General features: G+C 42.9%; 1 protein-coding gene across 1 annotated transcript in view; it reads left to right on the top strand.

Annotated features, from left to right (window-relative positions):
• Nucleotides 1-27175, top strand: part of TMEM244 (transmembrane protein 244) — a 72019-nt gene that overhangs the window by 25510 nt on the left and 19334 nt on the right. The window contains exons 3-4 of the mRNA XM_073673208.1: nucleotides 4031-4104; nucleotides 20706-20831. Of these exons, the coding sequence (XP_073529309.1) occupies nucleotides 4031-4104; nucleotides 20706-20831 (200 nt within the window). The remainder of the gene's footprint in view (nucleotides 1-4030; nucleotides 4105-20705; nucleotides 20832-27175) is intronic.

Genomic DNA, 27175 nt, shown 5'->3' with positions numbered 1-27175 from the left:
CTCAATATTACTTTGTAGGGATTAAGAGCATTATTGTTACTTTGCATAGTGCATAAAGATGAACATTTTTATGGTGTTGAGCACAAATGGGGCATCATTACTTTCTAGAAGACAAAACGGTACCCACTCTTACTATGTGAGAGCAGAAAAGGAAACAAATTACTACTTTGGGGACACAAAAGTAGGCATTATTACTTTGTGGGGCATTACAAGGAGCACTAGTACTGTGTTTGGCCTAAGGGGCACTATTGCTGTTTGTGGGCACTAAAAAAAAATCATCATTAACGTTACTTTGTGGTGCATAAAATGGGGTATTTTACTGTCTAGGGTTACACTAATGCTTGTTTGGCGTTAACTTTCCCTAGGCATTTTGTAGCTTGCATTGTGGTTTTACGTAGAGCAGTCTGAGTGACTCTATTTTCGGGAGTGATTATGGTTATTACATAATTATTTCTGAAATACAATGCAACACAGCAAGTGCAAAAATGCTAATAAATAATGCAGCAATAGGCACAAAATAGGGAAATCTGCAGGATGGAGAAATTTTGCAGGTTTGCAAAATGTAGGGAGATTTTGTAAAATTATGGCATCAAAGGCAAAAAATTCCAATTATTGCTAGAAGAATTCTTCATTGTATGTCAGCCAGAAAGGAAAGTCAAAAGATAGTGGGGAATATTCATCAATACTGATTCTTAGACCAGACAGTCTTAAAGGGAACCTGTCACCTGATTCATGCTGCACAAACCTCTTGCAGCATCAATCAGACACAGCCTGCATTATTGCAGACATGCATGTTTTACTATAAAATGTAGCAGTGTTTTAAAGAAAACATACTCCACAAAGCTGGTCATGTACTAAAACCTTGGTTTATCAAGACCAGCGTTATTCACAGCAGTCTTGATGAGGTGCATGTTAGAGTGAGACGTGCCAGGGACTGGAGAAATAAGACATGGTGCAGCTTGTCATGAATTTGACGAGAAGGTGATGTTTCTGTTCTGCCCTGTCCTGTCCCACCCCAGCTCAACTCATTTTGGCGGACTTGGCCTAGACTGGCATGAAAGCAACATAAGTCTTAAAATGTTTGGGCAACTCAGTGATCATAATATTTTTGTGACTTCCAAAACTTTTCACTTTGATGAATCAGGGGCTACATGTTGGATGAATTGTTGGAGACAGGCCGCTGGTGGTTTCTCCCCATCCCGCTCCCCATGACTAACACACACATCTTGATTTGTATGTATATAAAGAAATTTGTCAGTCTAGGGAAGTTGGACAGGAAAAAGCTGCCGGCGACCTGACTAGGACTAATTATCCGAGACGTACTGTATAGTCCTTGGCTGGCTTTCTCTGAAACAACACACTGTTTTGGAGTAAAACATACAAGGCTGCAATGACACAGATACTGTCTGATTCATGCTGCCCAAACCAGATCAGCTGACAGTTTCCCTTAAAAACACGCCCGTTTATCATAGTGGCTCATGTTGTGTGATAAATTTTCTGTATGTTTGGGCCATCTAGCCTAAGTTTACACCATATGTTAATTGGCTTACTTTGTGTCAAAAATTTGTTCCAAAATTTTGTCACATCTTTTTTGCACTCGGTGTCACACAGTATACCAGGAACCTTTCAGTGAGGCCATGGACAGTGCCCAAAAAGTGTGCAAAACACATATTAAATATGGTGCAAATGATGAAAGACAGATGTTTTGGGCAAAATACAACAGAATTGTGGAGCTTGGGAAATATATCCCAGTTACTCAATCAGAAAAGACGGCAATAAATATTACTGTAATTACTGATATAATCTGCAGAGTGCCTGTGTAGAATTAACATGTACTGTGAAATAATCGCTGTTTGTAGTTAATACTGGTCTCTGTACAGTGGATTTTATTTAGTAGTTGAATGGTAATATGATTTAGTTACTATGTAGTAGCAATAATAGCGTTCATAGTGCTATGGTATTATTTGGGAATTGTATAGTAGTATAATTGGTCATATTGGGCTTTGTGCACTTTGGTTAAGAACAGTATGGAAGTAATATTTAACCATTTTATGTGTCACGTACACACTTATCAGCATGTGACGTGGAGTGCCCCTGCATGGGTTAATGTATCTTCTCTCACTCCATCCAGCACTCAATCTCTGTTTTAGGCTGTAAAGTGAGCATAAATCACACCCAGAAACATTCAGCATACCCCAATTACTTATGCAGCCTTCACTCATCAAACAAACGGGCTGATGAGTCCCTGAAATTTATGTTACTGTCAGACAATCAAAAGGTCACATACTCTCTTAAAGGCTAGAGATTCTTTAGACCAAACAAGGATCAACTTATTAAAGGTTTTAAGGTTTAATATTAAAAATATACAGTGCTTACAATAAATATATAAAAAGGTAATAATACATTGATACACAAATATGCAAAACAGTTATAAAATAAAAAGGGAGAAATAACAGAGATACCTAAACGTTTCCATCTGCAGTTATCATGTTTTCTTGAGGCAAGGAGAGTGAATAATGGAGCACATCAGCCTTTAAGCTGCCACCACATGTGAACACTTCTCTTTGTGTAACCTAGCTTTTTATAGCCTTGACCACAGACTCATATTTCCAAGATGACCTGGATTTGTCTATTTAAAAGATACTGTATGTAAATGGCCAATGAGCCAAGTTGTGGCATTTCAAATATCCTATGTCTCCCTATACAAATAATAGGAAATATTCTGCCTATTACAGACCATTTGCTAACCCCTTTGAAGCTCATGGTTCAGGAGCTAAGATGATTAATTTGATACCTCTAGCAAAAGCCCCTTTGTGCTTACAATACTGGTATATCCAGTTTCACCCTTTTGTCAACTAAATGTAACTACTGCTGTTATGATTTCCCTTATTGATTATATATTTTCCTTCACATCTTCCCCTTTTGAATGTGCATGGGAGTTTGAGTTATAGTACAGACCAAAAGTTTGGACACACCTTCTCATTTAAAGATTTTTCTGTATTTTCAGGACTTTCAAAATTGCACATTCACACTGAAGGCATCAAAACTATGAATTAACACATGTGGAATTATATACTTAACAAAAAAGTGTGAAACAACTGAAAATATGTCTTATATTCTAGGTTCTTCAAAGTAGCCACCTTTTGCTTTGATGACTGCTTTGCACACTCTTGGCATTCTCTTGATGTAGCCTGTAATTTGTTCTGCAACATGGGAACCAACACCCGAACATTATGGTTCATTTGGGCCTGGGTCACATTCTCATGAGCCAGGTCGCTCCATTTCTGCATTCTCTCCCAGAGTCTCAGTACAAATTCCACCACAGAGACTTCTGGAGTTTTAGGGTCACCCTCCCAACAGTTCTTAATTAAATCACAAGGCCCCTTGACCTTTCTCCCATAAACAAGTTCAAAGGGGGAGCATCCTGTTGAAGCCTGAGGTACCTCTTGGTATGCAAGTAGGAGATGAGAGAGGTAACATTCCTAGTCTGTCCCTTCAGTCTCCTTCAGCATCTTGAGCATTTGTTTTATAGTTCCAACAACACAGTTCGTTGGTCAGAGGATAATAGGGCCAAGTTGTAGCATTTCAAATATCCTGTGTCTCCCTATACAGAAACAGGAAATAAGCCCCTTTGATCTTACAATACTGGTATATCCAGTTTCACCCCTTTGTCAACTAAATGTAACTCTACTGCTGTTATTATTTCCCTTATTGATTATACATTTTTCCTTCACAGTATGGTAGTTATATTTGGTGCCAGTATAGTTGTATTATTTGATAACTATATAGGTATATCTTTTTTGTGTGTTTGGGTCTTGGAAGGGATATGCTTTGGGACTTATGCCCCTTATTCTTTTAAAATCCTGTTAATGCCTCTGTAATATCAATTGAATATAATGTTAATGCATAAATCCAGTCATTTTAAAATGTAATCATTTTCAAGAAACAATTGTTATGAAAATATAATATAAAAGCAAATGTACTTAAATCTGCATATTTCTATAAATTGATTTTTTCTTCTGATATACAGATTGGATAGTTTTGATGAACTTGGACCTTTTGATTTTAAAACATCTCCTTCCTGGGCAAACAAAAAGTACTTGGGTAGTATTTTTTATCATTTTATTCTTTTATTTACAGTTTTAATCTGCAAAACTTACAGTAGTATAAATTTGTAAAAGTCATTATGGCTCCTGTCATAGCAGTGCAAACAAGTTAGCCACTCTATTATGTATGATATTATCCCCTTAATGACTGCAGTGTTTGGATTTCAACTTTTTTCTTGATTTTCTGTAAGTTTTAATTTTATTTTTACACCAATTCAGCCATTGTGTTCACGCTTTTTGCATTTTGCAACACTCACTGTACAACAAAAACATTCTGTAGGTTAGTATGATTTAGATGATACCATATTTATGTAATTTTTTTTTACGATTTACTATTTTTCCATAATAAATAAACATTCAAAAATTATTTGAGTGGCCATATTCTAAAAGCCATAATTGTCAATTTTCATTTGACAGAGCAATATGAGGCATCGTTTTGTAATATGAGTTGTAGCTTTTTATTCTATAAATATATTGAGGTACATATTACTTTTTTATCACTTTTTATTTCATTCTTTTGGGGAGCTGTGAATTAACCTCTTACCAATATTGGACGTACATGTACGTCCTATTTTTTAGTGCACTCCTAGAAGTGGACATACCAGTAAGTCCTGGTGATCATGCAGGCACAGGAGCAGTGTCCGCACAGACAAGCCAAGATTGCCACAAAGAGCTTGGCTTTAGTCATAATCGAGTCCCGGCTGTCACATCCAATGGCGGTGTCCACACCGCCCATGGCTGTTTAACCCTCTAAATGATGCGATCAATAGCGAGCATTTAAAAAGCTTGAAGAAGGAGTAGGCCCCCTTTCCCATTCGAAAGGCACCCCGCGACATCATCGCCAGCTGCCTTTCATAGCACCTCGAGGTCAAATGACCAGTTAATGCTGGTGCATTGCAATGCATTATACCAGTAATCAGAGTCATCAAAGTTAAAGTCCCATAAAAGGGACTAAGTAAAATAGTGGATAAAAAAAAGTTTTAAAAAATTGTAAAACTATTTTTTAAAAGTCACAAAATAAAGAATAAAAAAATATGAAAAAAAAGATTATGCAATAAATACATATATCTGTCCTTGTGGGGTGCACTCATATAGTGCTCATATAGTGCTGGACAACCTGCCTGACCTAATAGCATGGGCATCATTAATAGGCTGTAAGCCAGACACTGTGCATTACATATATCTGTGTGACTGGCGTCTTATGCAAGCCTCATTTGTGTGCATTTTTACTAGGCAGCCACCCCTTCCATGAACTGGTAGGTTTGTGAGTGTCTGTCTCCACCAGTATTTTGCACCTGTGCTGACCAAACCTTTATCATGGGGGTTTGTGGCATCTTGCAACCTTGGTGCTGATAGGGCTGTTTTTCTGGAATGTTTTTTTTTAAACAAAAATAAACAAAAAAAAGTACGCATATTTGGCATCGTCTGGAACAACCTCACCTATAAAATTGTCACACTAGTTAACCCATTCAGTAAACATAAAAAAAAATAATTAAAAAATCCTGGCAAAAAACGATACTTTTTCATCATATCGCCAAACAAAAATAGGAATAAAACGCAATCAAAAAGACGAATTTAAATAAAAATGGTATAACTGAAAACGACATTGTGTCTCGCAAAACACAAGCTGCCATACAACTCCAACAATGGAGGAATAAAAAAGCTATAGCTCTCAGAATATAATGATGCAAAAATAGTTATTTTTTATAAAAAATAGTTTTTATTGTCTAGAAAAAAAATCCTGAATTGCTGGTTTTTGTTAATTCTGCCTCCCAAAAATCGGAACAGAGAACAATCAAAAAATGTAACGTGCTCAAAAATGGTACCAATAAAAATGTCAACTCATCCCGCAAAAAATATATAGTTTTCACAATATGGCGATGTAAAAACTTTTTTTTATAAAAAAAAGCATTTTTTAGTGTGTGATCGCAACCAAACAAAGAAAAACAATATAAATCTGGTATCGCTGCAATCACGCTGATCTGAAAAATAAAGTCATCTAGTAATCACTCATGCCACATGAAAAATCGCATAGAAAATAAATAGAACAAATTCTTGACCTGCTGTTGATTTGTTCATTCTGCCTTCCAAAGACCGCAGTAAGGCTCGGCCCACATTTATCCTGCAATTAGCTGGTGAGCAATTAGGTTATGTGCGCACGATCAGGAATTGCTTGCATAAATTTCTGCAGCGTTTTTGTAAGGTTCTGCATCTTTTGGCAGCATAAAACACTGCAGAAATGCCACAAGTTTTTGATGCTTTTTTTGCTTTTACATGCGTTTTTTGTGCATTTTTGCCTGCGGATTTGCCAATGCGTTTTTTCCAATGCACTGTACAGGAAAAATGCAGGCAAAAAGAATGGACATGTTACTTCTTTTTCCGTACATGAAATTCAGTCAGGAAAAATCCTGATCATGTGTAGAGATCTGCCTGAATCTTATACAAAATCATGGGGTAAGTATGGCAATGCATTTTTTAGGCCAATTCTGCACGGAATTGCCACATCAAAAACGCATAAAAAGCGCATTGTGTGCACATAGCCTTACAGCAAGGTTTCCACGTAAATCTTTGGAATATGTGATTCAGATGGAACCCTGACAATCAGGAATTGCTTGCAGAAATTTCTGCAGCGTTTCTGCATCTTTTGGCAGCATAAAACGCTGCAGAAATGCCACACGTTTTTCATGCTATTTTTTGCTTTCACATGCGTTTTTTGTGTGTTTTTGCCTGCGGATTTGCCAATGCGTTTTTTCCAATGCATTGTACAGGAAGAACGCAGGCAAAAATGCAAAAAGAATGGACATGTTGCTTCTTTTTCCGTACATGAAATTCAGTCAGGAAAATCCTGATCATGTGTACAGATCTGCCTAAATCTTATAGGAAATCATGGGGTACGGATTGCAATGCGTTTTTGAGGCCAATTCTGCACGGAATTGCCACATCAAAAACGTATAAAAAGCGCACTGTGTGCACATAGCCTTACAACAAGGTTTCCACGTAAATCTTTGGAATCTGTGATTCAGATGGAACCCTGACGGAAAATTCCCTGTAGTGAGGCAGATGGGGACACTGTGGACACCATCTGGCCTATGATCCGGTGCTGTCCGTCTTTTTACACATGCATAAAAGTCGGCCACAGTTTTATGCACCTCTGAAAATAAGGACCCCACTGAACAAAGGCAAGTTGAAGTCCAGAGCAACTCTACTGCCTCACTATAGTGAATGGACCCGTCGACCGTGTCATCTGAATTACGTCATTCAAAGAAGTAGATGGAAATCCCGATGTAAGAGCTCAACATAGAGCGCAGGATAAATGTGATTCAAAGTGTTATGTAAAATGTTCCCAATAAAAGCTTCAACTCAATCCACAAAAAAGCAAGTCCCCACTTAGGTCCGTCATCTGTCAATAGAAATATAGGGGGCTTCCACATTACTTGTAGCAAAAAGGCTCTGTAAATGCACTAGGGCTCTTCAACCCCCTAAAAAATCCAGTGAATTCTGCGTTCCAATGTTTAAAATTTCTGTAGCGTTGAGAGCCCGTTTAATTTATAGGAGTATGTACCCAGAAGTATAAGCTGGACATAATATACAGGCACTACAATGTATTGGGCACTGCAATGGATTACAGTATTTGCAATTTTCACTCAGCAACATCCTCTGCCGCTTTTTTCTGGAACACACTCATGGAGTCAAAATCCTCACTACACCTGTAGATAAGTTCCCAGAGGGGTGTAATTTCCAAAATGGGGTCTCTTGTGTTTTTTTTTTGCTATTCTGGCACTTAGGGGCTCTGTATATGGAGTCCACAGACTGTTCTATGAAAATTTGTTCTCAAAGAGTCAAATATTACATCATCCTTCCGAGTGGCTACGCAGTATGTGTATATGGAGTATTGCCACGTTCAACAGAAATTGTGTGACAAATTTTGTTGCCATTTTTACCTATTTCCACATGTGAAAATGTAAAATTTGGAGCCAAAACAAAATTTGTGTGGTAAAAATGTATTATTTTTTTTTCACTGCCCAGTGGTATAAAATTTTGTGACACAGCTGTAGTGTTAATATGATCACTCCACCCATAAACCATGGCCCCACTATCAGTATTTGGTCAGTATTTTTTCTCACGAGTGGGAGCCAAAACCAGGTGAGGGACAATCAGAGAAAAGGTATAATAGAAACAAGTCACCAATTCTGCATTTATCACTAGTGTTGAGCCACCCCCGTAGTGTTCGAGTTCGGTTCGTCGAACACCCGTGTGTTCGCCGAACTGTTCGTCGAACTGTTCGTCGAACACCTTCGAACACCGTTAAAACCAATGGCAGGCAAACAAAAACACATAGAAACACATAGAAAACACCTTCAAAGGTGTCCAAAAGCTGACAAACTGCTCAGAAGACATAACTAACACATGGAAAAGTGACAAGTACATATAGTCATGTGAAAATAAAAGAGGTGGAGGAGTAAAAGGAGGGGGAGACACAGATATAGGCATGTCATGCCCTTCTAAAATCCAAAAAGTAAGAAGCCGACACGGCCAGTCCGCTCCTGCCCGTGCCACCTCCGTGTCGCCGGGTTTGTGCCAGAGCCGCAGTGAACCCTGACGGCCAGCCCCCCTCTCCCAATACTGGTGCCTGTCCGCTGGTGGGTCGAGCGAGCCCCCCTGTGGTGGAGGCAGCTCTAAGCTTTTTAATTTAAATTGTCTCTCTAATTTGAATGAATACACTTTAAATCCATTTACAAGGATCTATTGGAGGGCAAGTCTCATGCCAGCAGCCGCGGTAATTCCAGCTCCAGTAGCGTCCACTAAAGCTGCTACAGTTAAAAAGCTTTTATAAGGATCGAGCTCGGCTGTCCACCGCAAGGCATCCTACTGCCAGTCCCAGCCCCTATGCCTTGGGGTGCCTCCTGATGCTCTTCACTAAGTATCCCATGGTCCCGAAGCATTTCCTTTGAAAAAATTAAGTGTCTAAACTACAGGTGGTGTAGCTTGCTTAACAGCCGGGATAATCCGCTGAATAGCAGACACTGCTACTAGGCACAAAGTATTTCCTGGGCTAGATGCAGTTAAAAATTTGTAATTAGATACTCTCGTTGGATGCTGAGAAAGCATTCCATAGAGTCTCCTGGCACGCCATATATGACTCTCTTAAAAAGCTTGGGGTAGGGGTCTAGGGGACCCTTTTATAGCCAAAATCACGGCCCTGTATCGCAATACGTCACCTAGGCTGAAGATAAATGGAACTGTAGCACCCTGAGGGCTCGGTTGCTACAGACGTATTGCATCTCACCCAGAGGTGTGATATCTCACTCTCAGGTAAGGATGGAGTGTGGATCAGGACCCGACACCTGCATGCATTACACCACATTGCCGTGGGGCAGGGCGACCAATATGCCCCTGAGATGGGCACGACAGTCCCTGTCCCTGGCTGGAGTGGGGGGAGGGAACACTGAGGAAGGGGAACCCTGTAGTGCAGGAGCAGGGAGGAAGCAGTTCCTGGGTGCATTGAGAAGGGAGTATAAAAGGTGGGCACCATCTTAGTTCAGTGCAGAGAAGTCTGAGCAGAAGTGGCAGGGAGCAGGGGCTCTGCATGAGCTCTGCTCCGGAGGCGGGCCTAGTAACAGAGGCCCAGGCCTGGAAGAGGGAGAAGGAAGGAAGAGGAGCGGAGAAGGCTCCAGGAACGAGGAATGAAGGGATCCCAGGGGTGCGGACGGACGAGTCGCCACCGCACGCCCGAATCCACCTGCGTGGAGGGGTCAGGCCAAAGGGGGAGACCGGTCCCCGAACTAGTGGAGGCAGGAAACGACCCTCAGCTAGAAACCGGAGGCTCTGACATTTTATGTGGCGCAGCCCCTCGCTACACCCGCTAGGAAGGCACCACATAGGGTCAGGGAAACTGGCGCCAAGTTTACCAAGAGGAGGCCCGAGGCAGCCGGACAGAAGTGTTGGTAAGAAAGGCCAGACAAAGGACACACAAAGGGGGTCCTGTGAAGTGCTCCAAAGTTATCTGGGAGTTGTCTGAGCCCCTCACCTGGTGAGCACAGTACGACGTGGGCAGCCGTTACCTGCAGACGTGGTCTGGATAATAAGAACTGTGAGTAAAGGCCCTGGACTGCATCACTGACTCCTTGTCGTTACTGCTGCTGCCCTGCACCATCACCCCCATCCTCCGCATACACTGCCCTGAGGCTATACTCCTCCCGTGGGGAGTTATGCTACGCTCTGCTGCACCCACAACACCAGCCTCAGCGGTCTGCCCTGTAGCGGCGGTTCACTCTGACCGCAATCCACGGGTGGCGTAGTCGGACATTTAAACATCAAAACCACATAAATAGTTCCGCCACTGGTTTGACCGCCCTGAGCCACGGAACCGGGTCGCCGCCACGAAGACTACAACCACCAGCATCCACCAAAAAGGGTCCGGCTCCGGGTGTCCCAAGGCCCAGGGGGTGCGTCAGAACATTTTCATCACCTTTCACAATCACCAATGGGACAAGGCAGGGATGTCCTCTGTCCCCTCTCTTATACATCCTAGTGACGGAGCACCTGCTCTCATCAATTCGCCATAACCCCAATATTAGGTGGATTGAGGTGGGAGGCACCGAGTACAAGTGCTCTCTATTTGCTGATGATGTCCTAGTATATATCACTCAATCACATATATCCATCCCTGCTGTTATGGCTGAAATAGATCACTTTGTTACATGGTAAAATTTTAAAATCAATGCAGCGAAGTCTGAGGCCCTCGATGTCTCCCTCCCCAAATCCATATAGGATTCCATCCAGTCCAACTTTCCCTTTGCCTGGCCCTCACAGGGTATCAAATACTTAGGAATTCCTATTCATAGAGACCTCTCCCATCTATGTTATCTTAATTTTGGGCCCTTTATTGAACAATTCCATACAGACCACGGTTGGCAAGTTAGAACTGTAAGATTCACTACGTGAACCACTGGTGTTTTGTGGAAAAGCACATGTACACTGCGTTCCAAATTATTATGCAAAAAGTGTTTAGGAGTGATAAGGGAAGAATTTGTTTGTTTGTCAGTTAAACTCATTGATAGTGATGTGTGTCAGGGCTCTTTATATCACTGTAAGCAATTGCAGACACCTGTGCTAATTAGTTTGGCAGGTGTGTCCAATGAAAGGCAAGACTACTTAAGAAGGGTCTCTCACATTATTAAGCAGCCTACATTTTCTGCCAAAATGGGAAAGAAAAAGGATGTGTCGGCTGCTGAGAAGCAACAAATTGTGGAGTGTTTAGGTCAAGGCATGACTACAATCAACATTGTGCGATGATCAGGATGAAGTGTCTTGGCAATCAAGAAGTATGTAGCTGATTCACAGTACACACGTGTGCGTGCTGATAAGGGCAAATTGAGGACTCTTTCCTACAGGCAATTACGTCAGGTTGAAAGAGCAGCGGCAAAAAAGCCTTGTCATAGCAGCAGACAAGTTTTTGAAGCTGCTTGTGCCTCCAACGTCCCCCGAACAACAAGATTCAGGGTCCTTCAGAGGTTTGCAGCTGTGCATACGCCATCCTGTCGACCTCCTCTATCCACTTCACACAAGCAGAAACGGCTGCAGTGGGGCAAACATTACATGAAGACTGATTTCAAAACAGTTTTGTTCACGGATGAGTGCCGTGCAGCGCTCGATGGTCCAGATGGATGGAGTGGAGGATGGCTGGTTGATGGACACCCCACGCAAACACGGCTACAGCGCCAACAAGGAGGAGGTGGAGTAATGTTTTGGGCTGGAATCATGGGGAGAGAGATTGTCGGCCCCTTTAGGATCCCTGAAGGCGCTAAAGATGAACTCCATAATGTATGTGGATTTTCTCAAACAGCATTTCCTGCCATGGTTCAAGAAGAAGAACCGTGTATTTCACAGCAAGATCATTTTTCTGCATGATAATGCACCATCTCATGCTGCACATAAAACATCTGCATCTCTGGCTGATATGGGCATAAAAGGGGACAAACTTATGGTGTGACCCCCATGCTCCCCTGACCTCTACCCCATTCAGAACCTTTGGAGCATCATTAAAAGGAGTGTCTATGATGGCGGGAGGCAGTTCACATCTAAGCAACAGCTCTGGGAGGGTATTCTGTCCTCATGCAAAACAATTGAAGCAGAAACCATCCAAAACCTGACAAATTCAATGGACGAGAGAGTTCAGAAGCTCCTTTCGAACAAGGGGTCCTATGTGAAAATGTAACATCACCTAGAATAAAGTTTTGAGTTGAAAACTGTTTGATTTCAGTTTCTAACAACCTGCTAATGCTTATAATTTCAAAAATGACCATTTTTTTGGTCTTTATTAAAATGAAAAGGTTGATCGAAAAGTTTGGGGGATATAAGAGTGTGGCAACCCAGTAGTCATGATTACTTCGAATTCTGACAATATGAGGGTCATGCTGCAGGTAGTGCAGCAAGAAGGCACTTATGTGTCTTGCGCATCTCGGAGCCCCAAAATTATTTTCCGGGCTAGATGCAGCTAAAAATTATTTTTAATTTTAAATCTGGTGAAGCTTTAGTATAGATGGCCTAATAGGATCAGTGCTGCACACTGCTACAAAGCCCAAATTATTTTCCAGCCAAGATACAGATAAACATGATTAGTAATTTGAAAGCTTAAAACGGTTGGTAGGGTGATTTTAACCAATCATCAAGCTTTTACTCTCCCCAGGATGACACAGGGGTAGAAAAGTCGTTTCGGATCCATGATTTGTTCATCTTTATGAACGTGAGTCTGTCTACATTATCAGTGGAGTGCCGCGTGCGCTTATCTGTCAGCACACCACCAGCAGCGCTGAACACACGTTCAGACAGAACGCTGGCTGCGGGGCATGACAAGATCTCCAAGGCGTAAGTGGCTAGCTCCGGCCATTTATCCAGATTGGAAGCCCAAAAAGAGCAAGTGTCCAGTGACACAGTCGTGGCTTCAATGTTTACTTGGAGATACTCCTGTACCATCGTCTCTAGGCGTTGACTATGTGTCAGACTTCTTGTCTCCTGTGGCCTTGCAAAGGATGGGCTAAAAAAGTGGTGAAATGATTCCCCAAAATTGATGTTACCAGCAGATACTGTGGTTCTGTTACGGTTTGAGTGCTGAACACTTGACGGTCCCACGGTTGGCAAGTTGGAACTGTGAGATTCACTACGTGCACCACTGGTATTTTGTGGAAAAGCACATGTAAGATTCTGCAACAGTCTCTGCTGATACTCCTGCATGCGTGCATCCCTTTCTATGGCAGGAATAATTTCTGCAAATTTACTTTTGTACCGGGGATCTAACAGTGTGGCAACCCAGTAGTCAGGATTATTTCTAATTCTCACAATTCGAGGGTCATGTTGCAGGTAGTGCAGCAAGAAGGCACTCATGTGTGTTGCGCATCCAGGAGCACCAAGTCCCTGTTGTGTTGGTGGCGAGGTAACAATCATGCTTCCTTCCTCTGTCCTCTCCCCCCAACCTCGCACAACAGAAATGTGATCAAGGTCTCCCTCATCTGATGAGTCTTCCATCAGTTCGTCCTCCACTTCTTCCTGGGCTCCTGCACCTTCCTCACTAGTTTGGCTGCTACCATGCGCCCTGGTAAAACCATCTCCCCCACCCTCACATGCCTGCCGCCTTGGTGCTGCCGACCATCTGGACCTTGCAGATGTTAGCCCTTCCGCATACAACTCCTCCTCCTCTACTTCCTCCACCTCCTCTTGTGCCACCACCTGACTCCGAATTCTGTTTAACATGTGCTCCAACATGTAAATCACCGGAATAGTCATGCTGATAATGGCATCGTCAGCACTAAACATCTTCGTCGCCATTTCAAAACTGTGCAGAAGGGTGAATAGGTCCCTGATCTGAGACCACTCCTCCAGCGTGATTTGCCCCACCTCTGAATCTCGTTGGCCCAGGCTATACGTCAGAACATGTGCAGAGTTGAATTCCACCGGGTAGGCACATCGCATTTTAGCCGGTGAAGTGGCAGGCCCAACGACTTCTGTAGAGATGTAAGTCGCTGAGCTGCGGGATGCGAACGGCGGAAGTGAGCACACAGCGACCGTGCCCTCTGCAGAAGGCCATCTAGTCTGGGATAGTGGGCTAAAAATTGCTGGACAACCAGGTTCAACACGTGAGCCATACAAGGCACGTGTGTGAAATTGCCCCGGCGAAGGGCCGCACCCAGGTTTGCAGCATTGTCGCACACGGCCTTCCCTGGGTTCAGGTCCAGTGGAGACAACCATTCATGAAATTGGTTCTCCAGAGCTGACCACAACTCCTCAGCTGTGTGACTCACATTTCCCAGACATTTCAATGTAAAAACCGCCTGATGACGTTGAGCCCTACTGCCAGCATAGTAAGGAGGTGTGCAGGATCCCTTCTGCGCAGTTAGAAAGCTTGTGGCATGACCAGACAGGCTTTGGATGCAGGTGGAAGACCGAGAGGAGGTTGAGGAGGCAGAAGCAGTGGAGGAACTTTGACATAAAGAGGATTGACGCACAACTCGTGGGGACGGCGAGACTTGGACAGCAGCCCCTTGTCCTGCTGTCACCATAAGTTACCCAGTGCCCAGTCAGCGACATGTGACGCCCCTGTCCATGCCTACTCGTCCAAGTGTCTGTGGTGAAATGCACCCTGTCACACACAGAGTTTCTCAAAGAAGCGGTGATGTTGTGTGCGACATGCTGGTGGAGCGCAGGCACACCTTTCTTTGAGAAGTAGTGCCGACTGGGCATCTGGTACTGGGGCACTGCGACGGACATAAGGTCTCGAAAATCCTCTGTGTCCACCAGGCGGAAAGGCAGCATTTCTGTAGCCAACAGCTTGCAGATGGTGAAATTCAACCTCTTAGATTTCTCATGGCTAGGAGGAAATGGTCTTTTACTTGTCCACATCTGAGGGACCGAGGGCTGGCTATTGTGCTTAGACGGGGTTGATAAGGGTGTCCCTGGCAAACTGCCGGTCTGTGAGGAAGATGCAGGCGGACATGTTAGGTTGCCTTGATCCAAAGGTGGTGCTATCGATGTCGGACAGCGCTCAACACCAGCTGGTGTTCCCACCTCCAAAGAAAATGATGACCTGCCAATCACGCTGGCTGTTGCGGGTAAAGAGGTGGCAGGTCTGCGCCCCAAAACAGGTGTGACTGCTGTCCCCCCAGTCACAGAGGATGAAGAGGCTGCGGATGCACAAGATATGGCAGACGGTGGTTGGCCCGGCCGGCTAGGCCGCATTGTAGCACACTGAGCTTCCCACTGCAACTTATGCTTCATGTCCATGTGCCGGTTCATGCATGAAGTACTCAAACTATGTATTTTTTGGCCTCTACTTAGCTTTTGCTGACAAATGTTACAGATAACACGAGTTGGGTCATCTTTATCGATCTGAAAAAATGCCCAGGCTATGCAAGGCTTAGCACCCATGCAACCTGAAGAGCCACCACGACTTGTGGTGAGAGGCAGAGTTGTGTTTGAGGATGCAGTTGTTGACGTGCTTCCAGTACTACGTCTCTGTCCAGGAAGGCGCAACCTGACCTCGTCGTCACTAGCATCTTCCTCCACCTCCTCTGCTGACCTCATCTCTTGGCTGACTGTGGGTTGACAGTAAGTGGGATCTCCAACCTCATCATCATCACCCTGTGCGTTATCACACCCGTCGTCCTCAGAGCCAACCTGTTCCTGCCCTGACAAAAAACTAAAGTTGTCGCTCCAATCAGGTATAGAACAAGACCCACACACAGCTAGAAGCCCAATATTTTTTCAGAGGTAGATGCAGAAAAAAATATATTCAGTTTGCAACCTGATGGAGGTCAGTATAGATGGACTAATACAACAAGTCCCACACACAGCTAGAAGCCCAATATATTTTCAGAGGTAGATGCAGAAAAAAATATATTCAGTTTGCAACCTGATGGAGGTCAGTATAGATGGACTAATACAACAAGTCCCACACACAGCTAGAAGCCCAAATATTTTTTCAGAGGTACTGTAGATGCAGATAAAAATTATTTTTAATTTGCAACCTGATGGAGGTCAGTATAGATGGACTAATAGAGAAAGTCCGACACATTGCTAGAAGGCCAAATATTTTTTCAGAGCTAGATGCAGAAAAAAATTATATTCAGTTTGCAACCTGATGGAGGTCAGTATAGATGGATTAATAGAACAAGACCCACACACAGCTAGAAGCCCAATATTTTTTCAGAGGTAGATGCAGAAAAAAATATATTCAGTTTGCAACCTGATGGAGGTCAGTATAGATGGACTAATACAACAAGTCCCACACACAGCTAGAAGCCCAATATTTTTTCAGAGGTAGATGCAGAAAAAAATATATTCAGTTTGCAACCTGATGGAGGTCAGTATAGATGGACTAATACAACAAGTCCCTCACACAGCTAGAAGCCCAATATTTTTTCAGAGGTAGATGCAGAAAAAAATATATTCAGTTTGCAACCTGATGGAGGTCAGTATAGATGGACTAATACAACAAGTCCCACACACAGCTAGAAGCCCAAATATTTTTTCAGAGGTACTGTAGATGCAGATAAAAATTATTTTTAATTTGCAACCTGATGGAGGTCAGTATAGATGGACTAATAGAGAAAGTCCGACACACTGCTAGAAGGCCAAATATTTTTTCAGAGCTAGATGCAGAAAAAAATTATATTCAGTTTGCAACCTGATGGAGGTCTGTATAGATGGATTAATAGAACAAGACCCACACACAGCTAGAAGCCCAATATTTTTTCAGAGGTAGATGCAGAAAAAAATATATTCAGTTTGCAACCTGATGGAGGTCAGTATAGATGGACTAATACAACAAGTCCCACACACAGCTAGAAGCCCAATATTTTTTCAGAGGTAGATGCAGAAAAAAATATATTCAGTTTGCAACCTGATGGAGGTCTGTATAGATGGATTAATAGAACAAGTCCCACACACAGCTAGAAGCCCAATATTTTTTCAGAGGTAGATGCAGAAAAAAATATATTCAGTTTGCAACCTGATGTAGGTCAGTATAGATGGACTAATACAACAAGTCCCACACACAGCTAGAAGCCCAATATTTTTTCAGAGGTAGATGCAGAAAAAAATATATTCAGTTTGCAACCTGATGGAGGTCAGTATAGATGGACTAATACAACAAGTCCCACACACAGCTAGAAGCCCAATATTTTTTCAGAGGTAGATGCAGAAAAAAATATATTCAGTTTGCAACCTGATGGAGGTCAGTATAGATGGACTAATACAACAAGTCCCACACACAGCTAGAAGCCCAATATTTTTTCAGAGGTAGATGCAGAAAAAAATATATTCAGTTTGCAACCTGATGGAGGTCAGTATAGATGGACTAATACAACAAGTCCCACACACAGCTAGAAGCCCAAATATTTTTTCAGAGGTACTGTAGATGCAGATAAAAATTATTTTTAATTTGCAACCTGATGGAGGTCAGTATAGATGGACTAATAGAGAAAGTCCGACACACTGCTAGAAGGCCAAATATTCTTTCAGAGCTAGATGCAGAAAAAAATTATATTCAGTTTGCAACCTGATGGAGGTCAGTATAGATGGACTAATAGAATGATGCTATGCCCAAAAGATTTTACTTCACTAGGTGCAGTAAAAAAATTGGTATTCTATACACAGGTGGTATATCTTGCAACACAGATAGGCTACTCCACTGACTAACACACTCTGCAATAGGCCAAAAAGGATTAGCTTTGCTAGATTCAGCCAAATGCTGTGAAAAAAACTTGCACAGCACTGGCACAGACCTGCCTGGCAAAAACTTATAGGAACTGATGTAACCTAGTCCTGAAAAGGACTCCAATTACAATTAGTCTTTACTGCCACAATCTATCTATTTAAGAGCACAGACCTCCCTGATAAAAGTCGTAGGAAATGCTGTAACCTAGTCCTTAAAAGGACTGCAATCACAACTATTCCCTACTCCCAAGCTATCTGTATATTTGTGCGAAAATTGGCTTGAAATTAACAAGGTATAGCGCACACAGCAGTCTAACACGCAGCTGCAGCAGTGAGAAAATGGTGGCGACGGGGAAAATGGCTTGGTCTTATAGGGCAAGGACATGTGACATACACTGCCAATGACACATGCCCTTGCTTGTGTGAAAAAAAGCACTTCGCTCCGTGTGTGCGCTGCTGATAGGCTGACAGATTGCACCACCCCACTGCAAATGCGGGAAAGAGAAAAAAAAATGGAGATCTTCATTGTTCCTGCAGAGATCCATCCCCTGCCCCTCCCCCCACCCCGCTGTACACTCAAACTGCGTATTAACATTAATTTTCATCATTACTGAGAAAAAATCCAGTTATGATTTTGGTGCACGAACAGTTATCGAACATAACCTCGAACAGCTGAATTTTTCTCAAATTGTTCGTGTTCGCCGAACGGCTCGAACACCGCCCAAAACAGCTCGAATTTGAGATTGGCGAACAGTTCGAGTAGAACAACGCTCATCTCTATTTAGGAGTTTCAGCTCCTTAACATGTGCCACCCTGTTTTTAAAGGGACCAAAAGTAATTGGACAATTGACTCCAAGGCTATTTCATGGGCAGGTGTGGGCAATCCCTTTGTTATGTCATTCTCAATTAAGCAGATAAAAGGCCTGGAGTTGATTTGAGCTGTGGTGCTTGCATTTGGAAGCTTTTGCTGTGAAGTAAACATGCGGTCAAAAGAGCTCTCCATGCAGGTGAAACAAGCCATCCTTAAGCTGCAAAAACAGAAAAAACCCATCCGAGAAATTGCTACAATATTAGGAGTGGCAAAATCTACAGTTTGGTACATCTTGAGAAAGAAAGAAAGCACTGGTGAACTCATCAATGCAAAAAGACCTGGGCGCACACGGAAGACAACAGTGGATGATCGCAGAATAATCTCCTTGGTGAAGAGAAACCCCTTCACAACAGCCAACCAAGTGAACAACACTCTCCAGGCGGTAGGCGTATCAATATCCAAATCTACCATAAGGAGAAGACTGCATGAAAGTAAATACAGAGGGTTCACTGCACGGTGCAAGCCACTCCTAAGCATCACGAATAAAAAGGCATGAGAAAAAAATCGGTTCATGCTGTGATTGGCAGCGTATATTAGACGGCGCACACCCATATGAGTTCATGGGTGCGTGCAAAATATCGGACTGCACTTGGATGTCATCCGAGTGCAGTCCAATATACACCGACTCACACAATGGAGAAAATGGAGAAATTAAGTTCTTCATCTTCTCCGCACCTGTGATTTGATTATCGCATGGGAGAGAATCAGATCACAGTAAAATGACTCTCAGGTGCTCACTAGTATCAAAGAAATTCCCTTCATTAAGGATAAATCACTAATTTTATTAGATATGCATTAAAAAGGAAAACATATACAAACAAGACCATAGTGTATTGTAAAAAAATAGATATACACTCAGATATAAACAACTTATTGAGGGATGTAGGTTTGATGGGAGGAAAATAATTTATCACTAAGCAGCCCTATTATCTGGTACTGCCTTGCCAAGGAGGTTGGCACCCTAGAAGCAATGCCAATTATGGCACCACCGCTCAATGTAGACTTTCCCTCGCTGTCCCTAAAACTACACAAAATTTACCCATCAGCAGCCAATATAGCAAAAAGAATGACGAGGCAACACCAAAAAATGGTCACATAACCAAACCCAGTGGTTATAAAGCAGGAAAAGCCCTACTCACAGACTACAAATCATTGTCCATATGTATATATACATAATTAGTGATGTAACCAGTCACAATGGACATACCCAATGCACACATTTACTTAAAATGGGAAAACATCACAAGTTCACATAGTTTGATAAAAAGCATAAATTGCAAAAAAAGGACTACTGAAGGAAGAGAAAAAGACATACTTCCCTTTAAGAAGTGGTCCTGAGGCGCGGCCTCAACGCGTTTCTCCCCCATGGGATACAGGTTCATTAGGAGGCCGGGTAAACTGTGAACTGGCAGAGTTTGTAGCCAAGATGGATACCGGATGACACTTGGCTCACGCTCAGAGTTTGAGCTGACGGTCATTTGCATTCATTGCTCTCGCATGACAGAATCATGCTAAGTGGCAACAGCCCTGTTTTGAAGAATATCTGAATCATGTTCTTTTTCACTTTTAAATTAGCTTCCCAGAAACAGTACAAGGCCACGTTCACACATTCAGTATTTGGTCAGTACTTTACATCAGTATTTGTAAGCTAAAACCAGGAGTGGCACAGAGGAAAAGTATAATAGAAACACGTCACCACTTCTGTATTATCACCCACTCCTGGTTTTGGCTTACAAATACTGAGGTAAAATACTGACCACATAGTGTGATAGTGTGAATGTGGTCTTAATGTCACTCTGCCAATAAAAAAAATGACAGTTTTCCTTAATTTGCTAAATGATAATATTTATTAATACATCGAAGATTCCTGGTTATCAATACTGGTAAATTGTTGTTGAGGATCATTTACCTAGTTTTGATGCTGAAGTATAGTAATATTATTTCAGTGCACATTATTAATAATTTCAAGGCATCTATCTCGAAATTGTAAATATATTTTTATATCTTTTTAACTGTAGCAAATTTGATTTCCCTGGAAACCACGTTTCTTGTTAGCAGCACCCTATTTGTTTTACTTGTGGAGGAATGGATTTGGGACTACGGCTGCACGGTAACTGTGATTCATGTCACAGTGACATCACTGGGTAAGTCATACTGGGATTTACAAAATAAGAGGATCATAACTAAAGCAAAAAATCGGAAATAATTTAGAATGATCAACAAACACATTCTGAAACATTGAAATTGAAACAATGCAAATGTTGGAAAAAAGAAAACAACATTTTCAAAATTCTTGATTTATTCAGTATTAAGAGTGTCATATGCATACACACATGTACTAACTAGAGATGAGCGGTGTTCAACTTGAACTGTTCGCCAATCTCAAATTCAAGCTGTTTTGGGCGGTGTTCGAGTCGTTCGACGAACTCGAACGATTTGCAAAAAATTCGGCTGTTCGAGGTTATGTTCAATAACTGTTCGTGCACCAAAAGCATAACTGGATTTTTTCACAGAAATACTGTTAATTAGAGATGAGTGAGCATGCTCGCCATTGCTCGGTAGTCGCCCGAGCATCTCAGTACTCGAGATGCTCGGAGCTCGCCGAGTACTTTCGAGATGCTCGGGCGGTAGCTCGGGTCCCCGTCCTGCATGTTCTGCCACACTGAATACATCAAGATACATTTCTGGGAAAAGTCCGGAGATGCTGCAGGCCATGGTAGTATGTGTAGGCCATGCAGACTGTTCACTGTAGCAGGAGCAACATGGGGCCTGGCGTTGTGTTGAAAGATTTTTGAGAAATGGCCATACCACTGTACTGCAAGTGAAATTGGACGTCAAGTACAAAGCCTATGGCATCAAACATTGTCTACACAAGCCATGAGAAGGTGTTTGAATGACATTGAGCTAGGGGCCTGACTTCCAGTTTTTAAAGGCTATCATGGCTCAAAGAAAGGCGGCAATGGAGACTGAAATGGAAGTCTATCTTCTTTGCTTTTGCCTTGGATGTAATGATAACTGAAGATAGGTCTGGAGATCATGTGGGCAATGCCAAGAAGAGGCCTTTATAAGGGAATGTCACAACAGTTCTACTCCCATGATTATGGTGTAGTATGACACAATGTACGGTAGTTGGACCCCTCTTGTGTTCATTTCATGTACACAAAAAGCTTTTCGTTATATTGATTTGGTCGTGGAACATTGGTGCGGTCCTTTTTTTCAAAGTATTTCAGAAGCTGCAAGATGATAACACCAGATCGCATGTTGCTCGTACTACTGTGAGCCGTGTATGTGGACTAAATGTGCCACCATGGCCTGCAGTGTCTCCGGACTTGTTTCATATTGATGTCATTGCTCGGCAATTTCAAGAGAGCTGCCAGCAGCGGATCTTGATGATTTTCATGCCCAAGTGCATTCAGCATAGCAGAACATTCCTCAGACAATCATAAATAACCTCTTGATGATCAAGGTGTGTAGGTATACATATTTCTGCGTGGTGTGCATACTACATACGGAGTATATTAAGATATTATGAAAATTTTGTTTCCATTTTTCCTTTACTTGGATGTCATTAAAATGTCTATCGATCCTGTTATTTCCACAATTCCATGCCTTTTACTTCTTGGTGATGCAATCTCAATGTCGAGGAATGTAAATTAACAATATCTTTACATTATAAGTTTTAAAGAGACTCTCTAGGCTGCATTAACATTCTGTAATTTATAATCATTCTACTTTTGCAGTAATAGAAATCAGCTCTCTGTGCACTGACTTCTGACAGCTCTGTTATAGATCTGTATTTACATAAAGCTGCCAATCTGGGGAGGCAGACCTGCAAGAGAAAGGAAAGAGGAGCAGCTTGGACCAATAATGAGAGAGGAGGTGTTTCCCAGACTACCTCAGACTCATTGTTAAGCGGGAGTCATAGCTTTGGCCAAATGGATTTGAGGTAAAAAGCAGCCATGCAGTATGATCTGAGGAAAACAAATAGTTTACAGACTTAAATTTTCTTTTTGAGAAGACTGGACAGTTGCTTTAATTACTGCAAAAGTAGGGACAAAGTTAGGAGTAATGACCTCCCGATGTTTGGAGAGACAAATGGAATACACAGATTTTACAATTATTTTTTCTATATTGTGTTTATTTGCAGCTGTTCACTTTATGAATGTCTTTAGTAGTAGTGATACCTTTTAAGTTTCTTTTTTTAAGTGGTTCAGACACAACTCATTTATCTGCAGACAATGTTTAAGGGTGAGATAGTTTTAGGGCTCGCTCACACTAGCGTATAAATCGGAATAGTGCAATGCGAGGAAACATCGCATAGCACTATGACTAATGTTAGTAAATGAGTAAGTGCTCATCTGCGGATGGCACTCACCAATGCAAGTCAATGGTCAATGGGTTACAGAAAAAAATTGCTTGGCACATGGACCATGCGTGTGCAGTCTGATTTTTATGCACACACCTCAAAGGAAGCCCGACATTTCATCAGCCAAGCACAGTAAATTCACAGCCCAAACCATCAGAATAGTCTAGATACAATACAAAGTGATCTGAGCACACAAACCTCCAAAGGTCCAAAGGTGCCCAAACTTTAGCATTGGCCCATTTTCCTTTTTGTAATTTTTAAAATGGAAAAGATGACAATATATATATATATATATATATATATATATATATATATATTTGTCTAAAATACAAAGGAAGTGTGTTATCTATAACTTTAGGCCTTTTAGAGATCATTTCATCATCAACTTGCTTAACTACTCACAATAACAGAAATTTGGATCAAGGGTGACCAAACTTTTACATGCCACTGTAGATAGAATAGATAGATAGATAGAAATATGTCAGTGAGATACATATTCAGAGCTTTGTATTTTACTGTACATTTATTTAGCTAATAAATAAATACAAAAATGGCATGGAGTCCCCCTTATTTTTAATGACTAGCAGGGAAAGCCGACCGTTGTGAGCTGATCTTAATAGTCTGGGAAGGGGCCAATAGCCATTGAGCTTCCCAGCCTATTGATATCAGCTCACAGCAGTCTGCTTATCCTTTTATGGGTTATTAAAAATTTAGACCCTAAAAAAGGTGGCGTGGGGTCCCCCTTATTTTTAATAACCAGCAAAGGCTAAGCAGACAGCTGTGGGCTGATATTAATAGGCTGGGATGGTATATTGATATTGGCCGCTTCACAGCCTAATAAGACCAGCCCTCAGCCTCCCCAGAAATAGCACATCCATTAGGTGCGCCAATTCTGGCACTTAGCCTCTGCTATTCCCGATTGCCTTTTAGCATTGGCAATCAGGGTAATGGTTTTGGGGTTGATGTCAGCTGTGTAATGTCCACTGACATCTAGCTCAGGGTTTAGTAATGGAGAGGTTTCTATCAGACATCCCCATTAGTAACCCCATAGTCAAAAGAAACACACACTCACATAAAATTCCTTTAATTGTACCGTGCACTCCCAGACAATTCCCTCTTTCACCCATTTATTATCCTAAAAAAATAATCAACAGGGTTCGCCGTAATCCATAATATGGAGGTCCCACAACGATCCCAGTCTTCTTTGTCCAGTCTATGGAACCACTGCCGGTTATCAGGTTGCGTAGCATGAGAACCCGACTACTGTTACTAGCGGTGACGTCAATAAGATTATCGCAGTTCACAGCGTGAAAACTTACTGCCAGTTCTCACACTGCACAGTAAGATCTCATGCTGTGAGTAGTGATGTCAGTAAGGTTACCATGTTTCTTTATTTTGACACAATAAATAAACAATGGAGGGCATCATCTAGTAAAACAAATCCTCCTGTGTCATGTCAAAAAGTGAACCAATAAATAGAAGAAGGAACATGCCATGAATTACAAGGATCACACAAAATATATAAATTTTATTGAAATAGAAATCAAACCAAAACAATTAAAAACATTTAAAAAGTCATACAATGAAAAACAAATCCAACAACCCACAATAGAGTTGTGTGTGGCTTACACTGCTCATCATTGCAGCCGGGTTCTCTTGCTACTCTCATTGTATTCCAGTGACCGTGGTGAGCGATCATGTTACTGATATCACTTCTCATCACTGTCTCCGGATGTAGCAGAGTCGAGGATTGTCGTGGGACCTCCTTATTTTGGATTTACGGCGGACCCTTGCCGATTACTTTAATTTTTGCTAATAAATGGGTAAACGAGGTAATTGTCGGGGTGTGCTTTTTACAATTAAAGGACTTTTCTCTGTGTGTGAGTTTATTTCTTTTCATTGCAGGTTTAGTAATGGGGGTGTCTGACTGACACCTCTCAATTACTAACCCCAGGGCTTTATGGCAGCTGAGATTTTTGACAAATCACATGTAACTGGAGTGGTGGAACCACTGTGCCACAATCAGAGGAAAACCTTCATGGGTGTAACTAGGTGCTAAACCAGGACTGACCTTGGATACATGGCAGCTGACCCCCAAGGGACAGGAAGCTGGAACAGCCAAGAAGGGAAAGTTCAGCTGGTACAGGCAGGGCCGGCTCCAGGTTTTTCTGGGCCCCGGGTGAAAGAGTCTCAGTGGGCCCCTTTAACACATACCACGATTCATGATGCACAGATACCGCAGAGAAATATATATATATATAGTACAATGCCGAAGATTTCACTTCTTATATTACATGAGCGATATCTATTGTAAATTCCACAATAGCTCAGAAACCGGCGAATTGCTCCACACAGTATACTGGCCCGCATAAAATGCTACATACAGGAGACTGGCCCCCATATAAAGCTCCATACGGAATACTGGCCCCCATATAACGCTCTATGCAGAATAGTGGCCCCCATATAACGCTCCATACAGAATACTGGCCCCCATAAAACGCTCTGTACAGGATACTGGCCCCCATATAATGCTCCATACAGGATACTGGTCCCCTTATAACGCTACATACAGGATACTGGCCCTCATATAATGCTCCATGCAGGCTGTTCCCCCCACATAATGCCCTGTGCAAGATGTCTCTTTCCCCCCATATAATGCACCATGCAGGATGTCCCTCCCCCCCATATAATGCCCCATGCAGGATGTCACACCCCCCTCTTTATAATGCCCCATGCAGGAGGTCATCCCCCCTCTTTATAATGCCCCATGCAGGATGTCACCCCCCATATAATGCTCCATGTTGGCTGTTCCCCCCACATAATGCCCTATGAAGGCTGTTCCCCCCTTATAATGCCCCATGCAGGCTGTTCTCCCCCTTATAATGCCCCATGCAGGATGTCTCCACCCATATAATGCCCCATGCAGGATGTCACCCCCTCTCTTTAAAATGCCCCATGCAGGATGTCACCCCCCTCTTTAAAATGCCCCATGCAGGATGTCACCCCCCTCTTTATAATGCCTCATGCAGGATGTCCCTTTCCCCCCATATAATGCCCCATGCAGGATGTCCCTTCCCCCTCCATATAATGCCCCATGCAGGATGTCACCCCTCCTCTTTATAATGCTCCATGCAGGATGTCACCCCCTCTCTTTATAATGCCCCATGCAGGATGTCACCACCCCTCTTTATAATGCTCCATGCAGGATGTCACCCCTCTCTTCATAATGCCCCATGCAGGATATCACCCCCCTCTCTTTATAATGCCCCATGAAGGATGTCACCCCCCTCTTTATAATTCCCCATGCAGGATGTCACCCCATCTCTTTATAATGCCCCATACAGGATGTCACCCCACCTCTTTATAATACCCCAGGCAGGATGTCACCACCCCACATAATGCCCCATGCAGGATGTCACCCCCTCTCTTTATAATGCCCCATGCAGGATGTCACTCCATCTCTTTATAATGCCCCAGGCAGGATGTCACCACCCCATATAATGCTCCATGAAGGATGTCACCACCCCATATTATGCCCCATGCAGGATGTCACACCCCCCATATTATGCCCCATGCAGTATGTCACCACCCCATATAACGCCCCATGCAGGATGTCACCACCCCATATTATGCCCCATGCAGGATGTAACCCCCCCATATTATGCCCCATGCCTCCATACATAAAAAAAAATAAAATAAAATACTCACCTCACTCCTCCTCACCTGCTGCCACTGCTCTGGACTCCAGCATCACCGGCATCGTCCCGCTCTGCGCTGCCTGTGACGGCTCAGGGGAGGGCGAGCTGGAAAGACATCACCGCGCCCTCTGACCTGAGATGTCACAGGGAGCTCACAGCAGGAAGGCAGCGGATCTGCGGAGGCACGGGGAGAGGTAAATATCCGGCTGCCGGGGCCCTGAGAAAGCGGGGGGGAGCGGGCGCTCTCCTCCGCCCATAGCCCGGCAGGGTGCCCGACCGCAAGTGGGCCCCCTGCCTGCTCAGGGCCCCGGCACTTGCCCAGGTGCGCCGGGTGCTGACGCCGGCCCTGGGTACAGGCAGGCACAGCAGGAACCAAAGGGCAGCAGGTGCTGGTGGGCATGGGTAGTAGACAGGCAGGCATAGG

The sequence above is a fragment of the Phyllobates terribilis genome, unplaced genomic scaffold (assembly GCF_046119375.1).
Source record: "Phyllobates terribilis strain yellow unplaced genomic scaffold, ASM4611937v1 Scaffold_3__8_contigs__length_932513732, whole genome shotgun sequence".
Taxonomy (NCBI): Eukaryota; Metazoa; Chordata; class Amphibia; order Anura; family Dendrobatidae; genus Phyllobates; species Phyllobates terribilis.
Note: the sequence above shows the minus strand (reverse complement) of the source record. Positions and strands in the feature narration are given on the sequence as shown.